General features: G+C 41.8%; 1 protein-coding gene across 2 annotated transcripts; it reads right to left on the minus strand.

Moving 5' to 3' along the window:
* Nucleotides 1-133: 133 nt before the first annotated feature.
* LOC115101364 (U2 snRNP-associated SURP motif-containing protein-like) lies at nt 134-13,594 on the minus strand. 2 transcript variants are annotated; one of them, XM_029620780.2, is made up of 24 exons: nt 13,502-13,594; nt 12,768-12,861; nt 12,570-12,681; nt 12,339-12,448; nt 12,190-12,257; nt 12,002-12,096; nt 11,811-11,875; nt 11,501-11,666; nt 11,178-11,383; nt 10,064-10,107; nt 9,000-9,104; nt 8,845-8,911; nt 5,994-6,166; nt 5,677-5,839; nt 5,410-5,489; nt 5,216-5,303; nt 4,966-5,094; nt 4,629-4,809; nt 4,466-4,540; nt 4,320-4,383; nt 2,260-2,407; nt 889-999; nt 549-751; nt 134-458 (listed from the first exon to the last, which is right to left on the minus strand). In XM_029620780.2, exons 2-24 carry the CDS (start codon nt 12,852-12,854, stop codon nt 338-340), a joined length of 2,661 nt encoding a protein of 886 aa, XP_029476640.1. In that variant the 5' UTR covers nt 12,855-12,861; nt 13,502-13,594; the 3' UTR covers nt 134-337. The 2 variants fall into 2 exon arrangements, with proteins under 2 accessions (XP_029476640.1, XP_029476641.1); XM_029620781.2 differs by having other exon boundaries at nt 12,768-12,855; nt 13,502-13,544.
* Nucleotides 13,595-19,649: the final 6,055 nt, after the last annotated feature.

A 19,649-nucleotide genomic window follows, 5' to 3' on the forward strand; every position in this document is an offset into this window, starting at 1 on the left:
GCTAAATGACATGACGTGGTACCCTCAGCTAATCCATTCACCATCCTGGAGCATGGATGACAACACAGACACATTGCCAAGAGTGATTTATTGTCTCAGGAACTAGTCGCAATCTGAATGGGGTTTAAAAACAACTGTACAAACAATGTTCAATCTTACAAAAAAATGGCAAAATTTTCACTGCAGAGGAGAACAGCTGTCAGTTGGTCTGCAGAGGCAGTTCAGAGGCATTGTGGGAAAGAAGCGTGTGGTGCCGTGGCATGGTCAGCACTGGCAGAGCAGGGCAGTCCATGAAAGCCGCCTAGCTGCTTCAGGGGGAGAGGCATAGGCCTCAGGATCAGTGTTTGCTCTTCTTAGTCTTTTTGTGGGAGCGGTGTGGCGACCGGGAGCTAGACGTCTTCCTGACTGGCGAGGGCGACCGCGACCGCTTGGACTTCTTGGGAGACTTTGACTTGATTCTGTTGGAAGGGTGGGATAGGGGTGAGTCAGCAAAAATATTGAATGCTGAACACAAATTAAACAGAACAATGGTTTAACATAGGCCTTACTTTGCGGGAGAATGTCCTCTGTATTTCTGTGTCCGCTCCTCTGTGTCTCTACTCCGTCCCCTGTCCCGGTCTTGACTCCTTTTACTCTTCTCCTTGTCCCGTCCTTTACTGGTCTCCTCCGCCTTGTCTCTCCGCTCATCCTTCTTTGATCGCTCTTTTGATTTCGGAATGGATCTCTTCTCCTTGTCATCCTTATCAAACTCCTGATGTAAACAGAACATGTGGAGCCATTGCAACCGGTGAAGTCTTTTTTTAAAGTCCCATTTAAACCTGCAACTTCATGGTATCTGGACAGTTTCCCTTACGGCTGAGCTTATGAAAAAGTACACTAGAAACCCACCTTTTGCAATAGCTTGTTCCTGTAGTGCGCCACCTGTTTCTGCATGTTTAACCCCGACTTCCTGGGCTTCTTCCCAGACTCCAGCTCATCCTGGAACTTCATCACCTTCACCTGCAGCAGAGACACATTGAGTAAATATAAGATACATACACTCGTACTGTTTGGACAGTGGGTCCAATTGTTGCATAAATGAATGTAAATCAAATTAACTGCTGAGCGTATTCAGGTTTTGCCTTCAGACCGCTTTACTTTTCCCACATTTTGTTATCGCCTGAATTTACAAATGAAAAGCTGAAATGTCTTGAGTCAAGTATTCAACCCCTTTTTTTTTTATGGCAAGCCTAAATTAAGTTCAGGGTGAATGTGCATAACAAGTCATGTAAGTTGAACTCTGTGCAATAGTGTAACATTTTTTTTACCTTGTCCCAGAGCTGACAAGGTAAAAATCTGTCGTTAACCACAATTAAGAATTTACTCTAAACAAGGATCCGCCCCTTTTTCAATTTGCCTAAAATGACATACAAAAATCTAACTGCCTGTAGCAAGGATGTGCATATTCTTGGTACCATTTGAAAAAAAAGTTTCCAGCCCAGGTGCAATTTAGATTTGCCACTAGATGGCACCGGTGTATATGCAAAGTTTGACTGATCTGATGAACCATTACAAAATGTAACAGCAATGCATCAAGACTGCCCAAATGGTTTTAGTAATAACTGTTTAAATTGCACTCCTCAAACAATAGCTACTGTAAATTGGACAGTGCAGTTAGATTAACAAGAATGTAAGCTTTCTGCCAATAGATGTCCGTCCTACACTGGAGTAGCTTACCAAGAAGACAGTGGCTGAGTTAGTTTTGAAATTTTTTGAAAATAAAATGGGTAAATGTTGCACAATTCAGAAAGACTCTAATCTCTGCGAAAGGTGATTCTACAAAGTACTAACTCAGTGGTGTAAATACTTATTTGAATGAGATTTAAATTTGTTCACTTTGCCATGTACTCTTATTTCCAGCCGGCACAGCCAGAAGAGGACTGGCCACCCCTCAGATCGTGGTTCCTTTCTAGGGAGTTTTTCCTAGCCACCGTGCTTCTGCATTGTTTGGGGTTTTAGGCTGGGTTTCTGTATAGTACTTTGACATCTGCTGCTGTAAAAAGGGCTTTATAAATACATGTGATTGATTTTGTGTGTAGATGGGTGAGAAAAACAAATCCATTTTGAATGCAGGCTGTAACAACAAAATGTGGAATAAGTGAAGGGGTGTAAATACTTTCTGAAGGGCCTGTATGTATTGTAAGTCGGTTGACCGGTATGGACTGAGTCAGGTCTGCAGTGTGTTACTTGGTCCTGGTAGGCATTGTTGACTGTGCTTACCTCCAGCTCTCTCAGCCGGCTCCTCTTGCTTTCGGACATCTCAAAACTGCTGAGGGAGCTCTTGAAGTCAGCGTTGTCATACTTAGAGGGGCTGTCATCATCGCTGCTGTCATCCTCGGACTTCCCATCTCCTCCCTTAATGTTAGCACTGTGGACCATGGGGCGATAAGAGGAATTGATTTCGGGTAACAGACATACAACCAAATGTTCAATGTGGACCCAGAGGATATCACTTGAAAGTATTCATTAAAATGCTTGTTTCCAAAGTGGACCTTGATGGTAAAAACAATAACAATGATTAAAAGGCAAGACAAAATTAAACAACCATGAACATTGACATCCTAAAGTGTCACTTTTCCTTAACCGTAATCAACCATATTAATTTCACATCACACCGGGGCAGTGGAGTGGTTTCTCTTCCTTGGACAACCTTGTCCAAATAAATCTTTGCCTGCTTTTTAAAGCTATTTTTTCTTCATCTCCAAGGGGAGGCTATTCCATAGACAAATGCCTGTTTAGAAAAATGTGGTCCTCACAGCACTGTTTACTCTTGGGATTTTACAAGACATAATACTAGCTCTGGTATTGTGACTGTTGGTTATAGACCATACCAATGTGGTTTTTCATGTAACCTGGGGCACGATCATTTAAGATGTCAAACTTATGATTAAGTTGGTCCACAGGTAACAAGCCCACTTCTCCAGAACTCCTGTACCCCTATGTGGATCCTAGGGGGACATTCAGCATATACCTGATAACACTGGGTCCTAGGGGGAACATTCAGCATATACCTGATAACACTGTGGATCCTAGGGGGAACATTCAGTATATACCTGATAACACTGTGGGTCCTAGGGGGAACATTCATCATATACCTGATAATACTGTGGATCCTAGGGGGAACATTCAGTATATACCTGATAACACTGTGGATCCTAGGGGGAACATTCAGCATATACCTGATAACACTGTGGATCCTAGGGGGAACATTCAGTATATACCTGATAACACTGTGGATCCTAGGGGGAACATTCAGCATATACCTGATAATACTGTGGATCCTAGGGGGGACATTCAGCATATACCTGATAACACTGTGGATCCTAGGGGGGACATTCAGCATATACCTGATAATACTGTGGGTCCTAGGGGGGACATTCAGCATATACCTGATAACACTGTGGATCCTAGGGGGGACATTCAGCATATACCTGATAATACTGTGGATCCTAGGGGGGACATTCAGCATATACCTGATAACACTGTGGGTCCTAGGGGGGACATTCAGCATATACCTGATAATACTGTGGGTCCTAGGGGGGACATTCAGGATATACCAGATAAAATTATGTGGATCCTAGGGGGGACATTCAGCATATACCTGATAACACTGTGGGTCCTAGGGGGACATTCAGCATATACCTGATAACACTGTGGGTCCTAGGGGGAACATTCAGCATATACATGACCTGCATTCTCTCGTTCAGCTTTTTTGATAGCCCACTATACCAAGCAGAGCAGAATAATCAACACGACACAAGCAGTTTCTTAACTTTGACGTCCAAATAACATATAAACATTTACATTTGTTTGCCATTTTAGAAATTATTTGAGCAGAAATCAGGTCTCCAGAAAGGGATTGATCTAGGGACACACCAAGTTAATCTCCTTGCCTGCAGTTTACCTTTATCTTGTCAGCCCTAAGCAATCTACGATTTGTTCCAAACAAAATAGATGAAGTTTCCCCCAAATGTAGCAACAATTTGTTGCCAGTCAACCAATCTCTTAAAAAAATGCAAGAGCCACTATGTCCCAACTCCAGTTCTCCCAACAGTACATATGTGTTATGGCCCCATACTTGCACACCTGATTCTACTTGTCAATTAATCATTAAGCCCTTTTTTTTGTCCAGGGTTACAACAAAAAAGTGTACTGTTGGGGGTACTGGAGGACTGGAGCTGGAAAACACCACTCAACAGCAGTAAATGCTACATTACAGTAACTCTGTGATGAGTTGGGTTTCAGTGATGGGGAAAAGAGTCCCTGCACCAGGTTCTTACCTGGCATTCAGGTCATCCCCCAAGTCTCGCTCTCCCAAAGTGTCCCATTTGGATTCAGTGTTAGCTGAAAGAGGAAGCGGCAGGGTGAGCTGTAGGTTAGGAGTAGAGATATGATTGTTGGGTTGACAGTGCTGACAGTACAGTACCTTGTGGGAGAGCGTCAGCATCGTCCACCCTCTCCCATTTAGATAGAGCCACTCTTGAGTGGGCCAGCTCATCCACTGCAGAACACAAACTTACATCAAGTCCACATCTTATAACGCTTTCATGGTTTCCATTTTTCACAGAAATTCTGCCAGATTGACTTACAAGGCATTCCGTCAATGTCCTCCATGGGTGCACACAGGGGAACCCCGTCGATGTCATCAACAGGCACCCCATCCAGGGAGGCAGGGTCCCAGGCCAGGGGCGAGCCGTCGAGGTTCTCCAGCGGAGCTCCGTCTAACGGCGCCCCGTCCAACGGGGCTCCATCCAGGTCTGGAGACGACACCTGAGGTGAGATATACCCAGCCCACATAAACGAATGTTGCTGAATTGTATATTTACACACACCATCAGAGAATGTAACAATGTCATTAGTAAAATAGGCATTGATCAAAACTCTTTTCCAGGTCTTGTCCAGGACAGGTCCTGAGATCCAGCTCACCTCTACCCTCTCGATCACCTCCTCTCCTGCCTTGATCAGACCTAGGAAGATGTTCTGTAGCTGGATCAGGTAAGACTCTGGGTATACGGCCCAGTCTTCCCAGGCCCTGAAACAGCCCATTATCTTTTGCTGAGGACAGAAGACATATGTGTGAGTGATAATGTATTTGTTCTGGCCAAGGCGATAACAGATCACAAGCATGGAAAAACATTATAAAGCATTATTTATTTTTTTAAACTGTACTCATTACCTTGAACTGTTCAGCTTGTAGTCTTGCTTGTATGTTTCGATATGCATCACTAATGTCACCAAATATCTGGGGCAATTTTGCTTCAAAACTGAAGGAACGGAGAAACAATAAACCGTTAGACAGAAAAACACAGTATGACCACTGAACATGTGTATTATATAATGACAGACTTATTTAAAATAGACTTTTCTTACTATTTGCGATAATACGATGCATTGGCAACTTTGGCACAGGAGTTGTACAAGATGTCGGATACAAGGTACAGTCTGGCAATCTGTGGGAATAAAGACAGACATGACTGTGAGCAATACTCTGGGCGGCAGGTAACCTAGTGGTCGATGTGCCTTGAGCAAGTCACTTAACCCTAATTTCTCCAGGGACCGTTGATAATACATGTTTTCTATATACTATATGCCATGTGAATGTGCTTGGTAGTGTAAGACTGTCATAGGACAAGGGACCTTTTTCTGCAGTGGTGTCTGAAGGAGGGACAGGGACTCTGCGATGGACCCCACCACCTCCTCCGCTGCCTCGGCTCTCTCCAGACAGAACAGCATAGCATCACCAATGTCCTCCCTACGAGGGGTGAGTCCTCTCAGCAGCATCTCTAGTCTCTCCCTGTGCCTGGAATAAAAACACGCATTCATTGTTATCCTGAGAATGTCCATATTCCAAAGTCAGTTTTTCCAGTAACACGTCGGATTCATGAGAGAATGCTTTTCATATTCAGTCTGCCTCAGAACCTCCCTCTCTGCCCTGTATGTACAGCAACACTCACTCCGTCTTCAGCTGGCCCTTTTTCAGAAGCTCCTCCTCCAGGGAGGGAGACTCCTCTTCCTCTCCCGCCTCCTCATCTCCATGGAGGTAGGGGTTTAGGAGGGGCGGCCTCCAGATGGAGCCCCCACGAAACATCCGGAAGTCTGCCGTCCTCCACTCACTGGGGGGCTCGCCCTGGGGATGGAGGGAGAGGGACATGGATGAGGCGCAGCAGAGGTGTAGTGGGTAGGTACTGTTCTTAATTTTACTCCTTTAATTTTCTATCCTGATGCCTAGTCACTTTACCCTGCCTTCATGTACATATCTACCTCAGATACCTTATTATTATCTATCCTGATGCCTAGTCACTTTACCCTGCCTTCATGTACATATCTACCTCAAATACCTTATTATCTATCCTGATGTCTAGTCACTTTACCCTGCCTTCATGTACATATCTACCTCAGATACCTTATTATTATCTATCCTGATGCCTAGTCACTTTACCCTGCCTTCATGTACATATCTACCTCAAATACCTTATTATTATCTATCCTGATGCCTAGTCACTTTACCCTGCCTTCATGTACATATCTACCTCAAATACCTTATTATTATCTATCCTGATGCCTAGTCACTTTACCCTGCCTTCATGTACATATCTACCTCAGATACCTTATTATTATCTATCCTGATGCCTAGTCACTTTACCCTGCCTTCATGTACATATCTACCTCAAATACCTTATTATTATCTATCCTGATGCCTAGTCACTTTACCCTGCCTTCATGTACATATCTACCTCAAATACCTTATTATTATCTATCCTGATGCCTAGTCACTTTACCCTGCCTTCATGTACATATCTACCTCAAATACCTTATTATTATCTCTCCTGATGCCTCGTCACTTTACCCTGCCTTCATGTACATATCTACCTCAAATACCTTATTATTATCTATCCTGATGCCTAGTCACTTTACCCTGCCTTCATATACATATACCTCAAATACCTTATTATTATCTATCCTGATGTCTAGTCACTTTACCCTGCCTTCATGTACATATCTACCTCAAATACCTTATTATTATCTCTCCTGATGCCTAGTCACTTTACCCTGCCTTCATGTACATATCTACCTCTAATACCTTATTATTATCTATCCTGATGCCCAGTCACTTTACCCTGCCTTCATGTACATATCTACCTCTAATACCTTATTATTATCTCTCCTGATGCCTCGTCACTTTACCCTGCCTTCATGTACATATCTACCTCAAATACCTTATTATTATCTATCCTGATGCCTAGTCACTTTACCCTGCCTTCATGTACATATCTACCTCAAATACCTTATTATTATCTATCCTGATGCCTAGTCACTTTACCCTGCCTTCATATACATATCGACCTCAAATACCTTATTATTATCTATCCTGATGCCTAGTCACTTTACCCTGCCTTCATATACATATACCTCAAATACCTTATTATTATCTATCCTGATGTCTAGTCACTTTACCCTGCCTTCATGTACATATCTACCTCAAATACCTTATTATTATCTCTCCTGATGCCTAGTCACTTTACCCTGCCTTCATGTACATATCTACCTCTAATACCTTATTATTATCTATCCTGATGTCTAGTCACTTTACCCTGCCTTCATGTACATATCTACCTCAGATACCTTATTATTATCTATCCTGATGTCTAGTCACTTTACCCTGCCTTCATGTACATATCTACCTCAAATACCTTATTATTATCTATCCTGATGCCCAGTCACTTTACCCTGCCTTCATATACATATACCTCAAATACCTTATTATTATCTCTCCTGATGTCTAGTCACTTTACCCTGCCTTCATGTACATATCTACCTCAAATACCTTATTATTATCTATCCTGATGCCTAGTCACTTTACCCTGCCTTCATGTGCATATCTACCTCAAATACCTTATTATTATCTATCCTGATGCCTAGTCACTTTACCCTGCCTTCATGTACATATCTACCTCAGATACCTTATTATTATCTATCCTGATGTCTAGTCACTTTACCCTGCCTTCATGTACATATCTACCTCAAATACCTTATTATTATCTATCCTGATGCCTAGTCACTTTACCCTGCCTTCATGTACATATCTACCTCAAATACCTTATTATTATCTATCCTGATGTCTAGTCACTTTACCCTGCCTTCATGTACATATCTACCTCAAATACCTTATTATTATCTATCCTGATGTCTAGTCACTTCACCCTGCCTTCATGTACATATCTACCTCAAATACCTTATTATCTATCCTGATGTCTAGTCACTTTACCCTGCCTTCATGTACATATCTACCTCAAATACCTTATTATCTATCCTGATGTCTAGTCACTTTACCCTGCCTTCATGTACATATCTACCTCAAATACCTTATTATTATCTCTCCTGATGCCTAGTCACTTTACCCTGCCTTCATGTACATATCTACCTCAAATACCTTATTATTATCTATCCTGATGCCTAGTCACTTTAACCTGCCTTCATGTACATATCTACCTCAGATACCTTATTATTATCTATCCTGATGCCTAGTCACTTTACCCTGCCTTCATGTACATATCTACCTCAGATACCTCTGCACATTGGTCTGGTACTGATACTGCCTGCATATAGCGTCATGCTTGTTTATGTTATTCCAATTGTGTTACTATTTGTATAATTTAAACTCTGCATTGTTGGGAAGGGCTCGTAAGAAAGCATTTCATGGTCAAGTACACCTGTTGTATTCAGCACATGTGACAAATAACACTTGATTTGATTTGAGATGGCCTCATGGTCATAGGGCTGTAGCCAGGACAGATCATGACCTACCTGGAGAATGGAGTAGAGTTTCCAGCGGTAGTACACATGCTCTTGGCTTTTGTTGTCAAAGAGAAACCTGGAATCATGAATAAAACCAGTTTAAAATGTAGTTTAAAAAGACATCTTTAGACCAGTGGTATGACTAGAGGGAAATGGTAGATCACCTCAAGTCAGGGTTGTTCTTCTCTTTGCTCATAATGATGGCTTCAAACATGGGTCCCTCACGCAACACAAACTCTATCATCCTGTGGATGAGGCCTAACAGATTCCTGTGGAGTAAAAGGAGAGGGGATGAGACCAAACGCTGTGACTTGTCCCCCCTCATCCAGACCAGTGGCCATGTCAAAGCTCTCACTGAACACTGGCCCCGAGCCCCTTAACCTCTCTCTGTCTCTCTTCTAGAACATTTGTCCCTCTGCAATCATTTATCACAGCAACGTTGAGGATATGTTGTGTGATGTGTGTTGGTCTGCACACACGAGTGAGTGGGGGAGACGGTCTGTCCCTAGTGTGTAGTTACATCAGAAGTAGTGTTTCTGTCATCTGTCTAAATGAAAAAAAGAGGGACTATATATATTATATATATATGAGTGACAACATAATACTACTATTAGCTACAACTGATTTTAATCTAAAATGCATTTGCTTTCTAGCTGCATCTGTCTGCAGTGTCTCAGCCAACACAGGTAGGAAGAACAAAGGTTGTCACTGAAGCTAGTACCAGTATGTTTCAATGGATATAATTGACTCCAACAATCACTTAAGTCTAACAATCCATTTTTCTGACAGGGGATTACAATGGTGACATTTACTAATCTAATGAGGATGACATGAATGAATAAACGGTGGGCTTTGCTTACTAGGCCAATGATTCACTTCAACCATGTTCAACTGAGGCCCATGGCCCTCCTACTAGTTAGATATAGGGCCTCCAGTCCTAAGCAGCAGGGGTTACCAATTCCCTGAACATAGGCCATGTTGTCAACAAGATAGACAGACCAATGTTAGAACAGGACACTACTACAAACTACGAGACAGTTATGTTCTCAGCTGTCCTCTCCCATTAGTCATGTACATACAGACGTAGCACTTAGGACTGGGGCTTCTTGTCTGTCACGTACGTACACAAGAACAGTACACCAGGGCAGGGCCTCTGTCCTCTAACACGGTTCTGTCTGTGAGAATGTCTGGTCAGTCGTAGTAGTAAGAATGGATAGAGAGTGTGTACCTTTCTGTTGGGATAACCACTTTGACTACAGCTTCGGACAGAGTCTGTTCGTGAAGTCAAATCAAATAGTGAAGATATAAAGAAAAGTGAGTATATATATACACAGATGAAACACTGCAGGATACACACAGCATATCAACTGAGGACAGCAGTAACGGCTATACTTTATTTTAACGAGGGGAAAAGTTCCCACATTCGAGAGACAGGTACACTTGTCAAAGTACATTATCTATAGAATACCCCCACCCTCTTACTTTTACAGTAGAGAGGTACACTGTCAAAGTACATTATCTATAGAATACCCCCACCCTCTTACTTTTACAGTAGAGAGGTACACTGTCAAAGTACATTATCTATAGAATACCCCCACCCTCTTACTTTTACAGTAGAGAGGTACACTGTCAAAGTACATTATCTATAGAATACCCCCACCCTCTTACTTTTACAGTAGAGAGGTACACTGTCAAAGTACATTATCTATAGAATACCCCCACCCTCTTACTTTTACAGTAGCATTTTAATTACATATGGTTCTGTAACTACCTCATAACTCCATCTGGGACAAATTCCCCTGCCTTAGAACATATCCTGAATAGATTCCTAACAGGTCTATACACACACCACAGGACAAACCAACTGGATTTTAAAAAAGGGAAATGGATCTCGGAACTGCTATTTCAGAACACGGCCATCACATCTCTTTTGTTTCGTGCATAAAATGCCGTTCTGAATTCTAAGCAATGTCCAGTTGATTGGGCCTATGACAAATGTATCAACATGCATAGAAAATCTACTACACACACCTAATATTGGCAAATTAACTGTAGTTTAAAACAAAATAAAACAATTATTTAAACAACTTGACAGAACCATGCACATACACTATAGCAGGGGTCTCCTCACCCTGTTCCTGGAGAGCTACCCTTCCGTAGGTTTTCGCTCCAACCCCAGTTGTAACTAACCTGGTTCAGCTTATCAACCAGCTAATTATTAGAAAGGTGTGTTAAATTAGGGTTGGAGCGAAAACCTACAGGATGGTAGCTCTCCAGGAACAGGGTTGGAGCGTCCTGCCCTACACTCTTTAAAAAACATTTTTTTTAAAGGGCCAACCTACCTTGTCCAACTCCTCCTTGGACCTGCCCCATGGCTTGGTAAAGTCATTGCGGAAGCGGTCTCTGGGCTGAGCGTTGAAGGGCAGGCCGGAGGGGGGTGGAGGTGTGGACATTTTAAGTACCCCTATGGGTGTATAGAGTGGCTGGGGAGGGATGCGAACAGCTTTCCCCCACCCCAGCTTCATTTCAAAACCCATAACCGTTTTACCTGCAGCAAAAAGGAGCAATGATCCTACAAGGTTAATGGAACACGGAGCAGGGCATTTATCATCTGGCATCGTTTACTGAACAGAATGCAATATTCCCTAATCACAGATTGACTCACCGTCTAGAGCAGCCAAGGCCCTTTCTGCATCTTTCCTGGTCATGAAGGCCACAAAGCCTCTATTTGTGACCCTTGTGCGTTCCTCGTCACTACGGGGCCACATGATCTTCACACTCGCCAGGGGACCATACTTGCCAAACTCTTTGCAAAGCATTTCTTCATTCATCTGACACATTAGAAGTATCATATCAGCAAAGTTTCACAAAAATTCAGTCCGCATTTAAGTTAGTTGAATTTGTCCCAAACAAACGAAGAGCTGGCTATATTGTGAATCTCCTGTCAAAACGTCCCAAGCAGATAGTTTCTTTACCTTGGGGCTAATGCAGCCAATGTACAGGTTGGTTGTGTTCGGTATGGCTGGGTCATCATCAAATACTGGAGGGAGATGTTCATATGTAGCTAAACATGTAAAAGCTACAGAGGTTTCATCTTTGATTTGGACAAAGGCTTATTGTAGTAAACCATTCTTATTCCACTGCAAGGGACAGACTTGGCTCTTACTTGATCGTCGCGTTAGTGGTATGTCCAGGTCTCCATATCCTCCCCCAGGCTCATTTGTCTTTCTTTTGTACCTTTCTTCACGTTCCTCCTGTATTCTAGGAGAACACAATTATTTACACACACAAATAAACAACAAATTGGTCAAATAATGAAAGAACATGAATTACTACGGCGCGTCAAAAACATACTGCTTTAGCTCCTCTTTAAAAAGTTCAAGGTTGCTCTTCTTCTTCTCGTCCGTCTTCTTTTTAACAATCTGTGGACCAGACAAACATATAAGGGTACAAAATAATGTATCATTCTGTATACACAGTAAGTGATTCACATGGATACTCACAGGCCTTCTGATTTCAGAAGAGTGTGCCGGTGAGACGTTCTGGGACACTGAAGTCAACTTGGTGATTGGTCGGTAAAGCTTGCTCTTTTTAACCTCTACTGCTTCCTCTTCTGCAAAATCAAATAAAAATCAAATATAAATTGTAACTGTGTAGATATTAAAATAATGAAAAATATAGTGTCTGCAACACAGACCCAACCAAAGTTGGTTTAGTCAGGATGTTTCACTCACCTTTAGTTGCATTGACGATACCCCCACGGACAAAAGTCTTCACTCCACTTTTGTCGTTACTGTCAAAACAAGCTAAAAACTCTTCAAAAACTTCAGCTGCTTTTTCTTCTTCCTGGAAAAGGGATTGTTTTCAAATTGAAAATCATAGCCATCTGCAACAAAGTGTAGGCCTATCTATAAAATGGTCAAATCGCTTACCTTTTTCTTCAGATCTTCTTGTTCTCTCTTGGTCAATGTTCTCTTCACGCCTACAGGTTTCCCTTTCTTGCCATTTTTGTCTGCCATGCTGATACTTATACAAAAAAAAGTGTCATATTGAAGAAATGGAGTCTAATAAAATGCACCCTTCTCTGTCTCTTCACACACTTCTATTTTTTTTCAGCTACAGCTCTGCAAAAGCATGTTGTGTAATGAATGCTATTGCATGCAAACGTATTACAACTGCAGATGCATGAATCTGAGCAAATAACAGTAGTTAGGAAAGTTCTGTAACTATCTAACTACTGCGAGCTATGGCCAACCAACATTAGCTAGCTAGACATGTCATCATATTTGTTGACTGTGACATACCTGCACATTTCTGTCGCCAGATACGAACCTAACCTTGCTTATTAATATCTAGCCAGCTATCATTTCCTCCATTACTCTTCAAAAAAACTAGTTAGCTCAGTTGATCATACACGAGCCCTGCCTGCCAACCCCCCTCCCCTCCCCTCCCCTCCCATTCAATCACTGTGTAGCTAACGTTAGCTAGCTAGCTAGGCCAAATCTCGCTTGCTTGCTGTGTGTGATCTGGTGCAAAGCTTTGCTACGGCGATCATTTCTAACTTACTGCAAGACAAATATGTAGTTAATAAAATAGATGATTGGTTTGAATGATCTACATCGCAATGAGTATGAATCATTAAGTCTAAAAGTTGCAAATTCCTTACCGTAGAAATTTACAATGCGTTTGTTATTGCTCCACCATTTTGAATACGACAAAATTGGACATAGAGAAAAACTGATGTCACTACACGCTCCGACCAATAAAACCCCCAAAAAGATGCCTTCAGTTTGTCAGATCTTTCAGTAGGCTTTCATAAAAGTAGGCCAAGGCTATAATAAAATCATTATATCATAATATGTGATTTAGCTACATAATCTAGCTAATTTAATTTAATACAATTTATCTTTACCCCATACATCTGTAAGTGTAGATACAGGTAATGCAAATGTAATGATGACCAAATAAATAAAACATTTAATTTTCCTACGTTTTTTTTGTATATTTCGTATTTAATTTACAACATATGAGTCACATTAAAATCAATGTTTGACATTTTATCAGTAGATTTCCAGAGCAGTTGCTATAAACATCATGTAATATGGCCTACATACAGTGGGGCAAAAAAAGTATTTAGTCAGCCACCAATTGTGCAAGTTCTCCCACTTAAAAAGAGGAGAGAGGCCTGTAATTTTCACTTCAACTATGACAGACAATATGAGAAGAAAAAAAATCCAGAAAAATCACATTGTAGGATTTTTAATGAATTTATTTGCAAATTATGGTGGAAAATAAGTATTTGGTCAATAACAAAAGTTTATCTCAATACTTTGTTATTTACCCTTTGTTGGCAATGACAGAGGTCAAACGTTTTCTGTAAATCTTCACAAGGTTTTCACACACTGTTGCTGGTATTTTGGCCCATTCCTCCATGCAGATCTCCTCTAGAGCAGTGATGTTTTGGGGCTGTTGCTGGGCAACACGGACTTTCAACTCCCTCCAAAGATTTTCTTTGGGGTTGAGATCTGGAGACTGGCTAGGCTACTCCAGGACCTAGAAATGCTTCTTACGAAGCCACTCCTTGCCCAAGCGGTATGTTTGGGATCATTGTCATGCTGAAAGACCCAGCCACGTTTCATATGCAATGCCCTTGCTGATGGTAGGCTTTGTAACTTTGGTCCCAGCTCTCTGCAGGTCATTCACTAGGTCCCCCCGTGTGGTTCTGGGATTTTTGCTCACCGTTCTTGTGATCATGTTGACCCTACGGGGTGAGATCTTGCGTGGAGCCCCAGATCGAGGGAGATTATCAGTGGTCTTGTATGTCTTCCATTTCCTAATAATTGCTCCCACCGTTGATTTCTTCAAACCAAGCTGCTTACCTATTGCAGATTCAGTCTTCCCAGCCTGGTGCAGGTCTACAATTTTGTTTCTGGTGTCCTTTGACAGCTCTTTGGTCTTGGCCGTAGTGGAGTTTGGAGTGTGACTGTTTGAGGTTGTGGACAGGTGTCTTTTATACTGATAACAAGTTCAAACAGGTGCCATTAATACAGGTAACGAGTGGAGGACAAAGGAGCCTCTTAAAGAAGAAGTTACAGGTCTGTGAGAGCCAGACATCTTGCTTGTTTGTAGGTGACCAAATACTTATTTCAACCATAATTTGCAAATAAATTCATTAAAAATCCTACAATATGATTTTCTGGATTTTTTTTTCTCATTTTGTCTGTCATAGTTGAAGTGTACCTATGATAAAAATTACAGGCCTCTCTCATCTTTTTAAGTGGGAGAACTTGCACAATTGGTGGCTGACTAAATACTTTTTTGCCCCACTGTATACATGCAGCTGCATAGACCAGTGCTATAAATACTTTGGGTAACAGGCTCAGGTCACTGTACAAACCTCACATGATATTTCCCAAAATAACATGTGTGTCTAGGGTCTTTATGAAGAGTGTGAACATAGGTGTAGCCTGTCACTTCAGATCTTCTTTATCACTTGTCCTTCTGAGTTCTAATATTAATTGAGTTCTTCAGAGGTCAAAAATGTTTGTAAACATGGCCACATAAATTCTCTGACATGCCAAATCTAATTCAGGTGATGGGCCTAACTGCTCTGCAAAACGCTCTTGCGGGTTTCCATGTAACTGATTATTACAACAGCCAAGAAATGTCATGAATATCTGTGCCATACATACTAAAACCAACATCAAGATAAAGTGGCAACATCCTACATCTTTGGGTAGTTCATTGAACTTTGACCACTGGACTATTTGAGGACTTGCCTTTTTGACACTTTCAGACTCATGTACTTATATGTACCTTTATGAGAAAGCATGTACAGTAACTGCGTTAGTGCTTTTAGATTACAGTCAAACAAGTTGATATTCAGTAAATCTGTAAAGAGAAAGCAAACATTTTTTAAATTGGCTAGTGGTGGAACACTGAAGATTATTTTGAATAATGTTGAGTTTTTACAGTGTTAAATGTAAGCCTATCGGAAGGGTTAAGAGTGTGATTAATGAGATGCTTTTGATACAGGCTACAGAAAGCACATGGGTCCTCAACAGTGATCACTGCAGGATGACAATCCGGCCTTCTCGGCCTCTGCCTCTTCCCCGCCACTGCACCTTTGTGGACCCTGTCCTGGGCCTGCCCTGATCCTCATACCAGCGAAGCGATCATTGAGGGTCACTCCTGTCTGAAAACCAGGAAACAAAAGTATGTGGACACCCCTTCAAATTAGTGTATTCGGCTATTTCAGCCACACTCGTAGCTGACAGGTGTATAAAATCGAGCACACAGCCATAAAATCTCCATAGATAAACATTGGCAGTAGAATAGCCTGTACTGAAGAGCTCAGTGACTTTCAACATGGCACCGTCATAGGATGCCACCGTTCCAACAAGTCAGTTCCTCAAAATTCTGCTGTGCTAGAGCTGCCCAGGTCAACCGTAAGTGCTGTTATTGTAAAGTGGAAACATCTAGGAGCAACAACAGCTCAGCCGCAAAGTGGTAGGCCACACAAGCTCACAGAATGGGACCACCGAGTTCTGAAGTGCGTAGCACGTAAAATTGTCTGTCCTCGGTTGCAACACTCATTACCGAGTTCCAAACCGCCCCTGGAAGCAACATCAGCACAATAATTGTTCGTCAGGAGCTTCAAGAAATTAGTTTCCATGGCCGAACAGCCACACACAAGCCTAAGATCACCATGCTCAATGGCAAGCGCCGGCTGAAGTGGTGTAAAGCTTGCCGCCATTGGACTCTCAAGCAGTGGAAACGCATTCTCTGGAGTGATGAATCACGATTCACCATCTGGCAGTCTGATGGATGAATCTGGGGTTGGCAGATGCCAGGAGAACGCTACCTGGCAGAATGCATAGTGCCAACTTAAAAGAATGGTGGAGGAGGAATAATGGTCTGGGGTTGTTTTTCATGGTTCAGGTTCGGCCCCTTAGTTCCAGGGAAAGGAAATCTTAATGCTAGAACATACAATGATATTCTAGACGATTCTGTACTTCCAACTTTGTGGCAACAGTTTGGGAAGGCCCTTTCCCGTTTCAGCATGACAATGCCCCCGAGCACAAAGTGAGGTCCATAAAGAAATGGTCTATCCAGATCGGTGTGGAAGAACTTGACTGGCCTGCACAGAGCCCTGACCTCAACCCCATAGAACACCTTTGGGATGAATTGGAACACCGACTGCGAACTAGACCTAATCACCCAACATCAGTGCCCGACTTCATTAATGCTCTTGTGGCTGAATGGAATCAAGTCCCTGCAGCAATGTTCCAACGTCTAGTGGAATGCCTTCCCAGAAGAGTGGAGGCTGTTATAGTAACAAAGGGGGGCCCAACTCCATATTAATGCCCATGATTTTTGGAATAAAATGTTTGACGAGCAGGTGTCGTGGTACTAAATGTTCTAAATACAGGTAATGGCATATCACCTGATTTACAGTGGCTTTAAAGTTAAATCTGAGAGGGATGCCTTTAGCCTGGATGGACGTCCCACCCCCTGCCCCTGATGGACTGAATCAGTCCATTACTGTGGCCTCCTTAACCTTGGTCCTGAGAGACCAAGACACAGGACAGATAAGGATTCGCTTTTGTAGACTATCTGAATCCATATTAATTACAAGTAAACCTTTGTTTTGTACAGAACCCACAAAAGCATTTCAGTAAAGCAGGGTTGCAGTTTGTACTACTGTTTGTGGGCTCTGGGTTGGTTTTGCAGTCGGGAAGTGACACTGTCAAGGTAGAACCACTAGAGGACGCCTTTCTCCAGCTATATGAGAGCAGATGACGATGAGCAATACTGCCAATATAAAATAGTTTATTTGTCACAAGCAACCACAGTTACGTCATCTCACCTTCTAACCTTTTGGTACTTATACAATTTTCCATTTGCTCCAGGAAATGGAGAAGGAACCATAAAAATGAACATGTAATTGTTTATTTTTCTATAATTCTGTGTATTCATTAAGATTAATTAGTAGGTATTAGACATCGTACTAAGAGCATTTATTGTAAACCATAAGAAAACAGTATTAACTGAACAGTACCCAGTAATATGCCTTCTTTTCCTCGTGCTGTAAATGACCTCTGTTTGCATGTCTCTATTACTGTAAGTGCAGTGATACAGTGCCTACGGAAAGTATTGACTTTCTCCACGTTTTGTTACAGTACCAGTCAAACGTTTGGACACACCTACTCATTCCACCGATTTAGTTTATTTGGACTATTTTCTACACTGTAGAATAATACTGAAGTCATGAAAACTATGAAATAACACATATGGAATCATATAATAACCAAAAAAGTGTTAAACAAATCCAAATATATTTTATATTTGACATTCTTTAAAGTAGCCACCCTTTGCCTTGATTACAGCATTGCACACTCTTGGCATTCTCTCAACCAGCTTCATGATGTAGTCACCTGGAATGCATTTCAATTAACATGTGTGCCTTGTTAACAGTTAATTTGTGGAATTTCTATTCTTCTTAATGTGTTTAAGTCAATCAGTTGTGTTGTGACAAGGTAGGGGTGGTATACAGAAGATAGCCCTATTTGGTAAAAGACCAAGTCCATATTATGGCAAGAACAGCTCAAATAAGCAAAGAAAAATGATAGTCCATCATTACTTTAGGACATGAAAGTCAGTCAATCCGGAAAATGTCAAGAACTTTGAAAGTTTATTCGAGTGAAGTCGCAAAAACCATCAAGCCCTACAATGAAACTGGCTCTCATGAGGATAAGTTCATTAGAGTTAACTGCACCTCAGATTGCGGCGCAAATAAATGTTTCACAGAGTTCAAGTAACATACACATCTCAACATCAACTGTTCAGAGGAGACTGTGTGAATCAGGCCTTCATGTTCGAATTGCTGCAAAGAAACAACTACTAAAGGACACCAATAAGAATAATAAACTTGCTTGGGCCAAGAAACACGAGCAATGGACATTAGACCGGTGGAAATCTGTCCTTCGGACTGATGAGTCCAAATTAGAGATTTTTGGTTCCAGCCACAATGTCTTTGTGAGACATAGAGTAGGTGAACGGATGATCTCCGCATGTGTGGTTTCTACCATGAAGCATGGAGGAGGAGGAGGTGTGATGGTGTGGGGGAGCTTTGCTGGTGAAACTGACAGTGATTTATTTAGGATTGACGGCACACTTAACCAGAATGGCTACCACAGCATTCTGCAGCGATTCGCCATCCCATCTGGTTTGTGTTTAGTAGGACTATAATTTGTTTTTCAACAAGACACTGACCAAAAACACACCTCCAGGCTGTGTAAGAGCTATTTGACCAAGGAGAGTGATGGAGTGCTGCATCAGATGACCTGGCCTCCACAATCACCCGACCTCAACCCAATTGAGATGGTTTAGGATGAGTTGGACCGCAGAGTGAAGGAAAAGCAGCCAACAAGTGCTCTGCATATGTGGGAACTCCTTCAAGACTGTTGGTCTGGTTGAGAGAATGCCAAGAGTGTGCAAAGCTGTCATTAAGTCAAAGGGTAGCTACTTTGAAGAATCTAAAATATATTCTGATTTGATGAACACTTTTTTGGTTACTACATGATTCCATATGTGTTATTTCATAGTTTTGATGTCCTCACTATTATTATACAATGTAGAAAGTAGTAAAAATAAAGACAAAACATTGAATGAGTAGGTGTGTCTAAACTTTTGACTGGTACTGTAAGTATTCAGACCCTTTACTCAGTACTTTGTTGAAGCACCTTTGGTTGTGATTACAGCCTTGAGTCTTCTTGGGTATGACGCTACAAGCTTGGCACACCTGTATTTGG

The sequence above is a fragment of the Oncorhynchus nerka genome, linkage group LG19 (assembly GCF_034236695.1).
Source record: "Oncorhynchus nerka isolate Pitt River linkage group LG19, Oner_Uvic_2.0, whole genome shotgun sequence".
NCBI lineage: Eukaryota > Metazoa > Chordata > Actinopteri > Salmoniformes > Salmonidae > Oncorhynchus > Oncorhynchus nerka.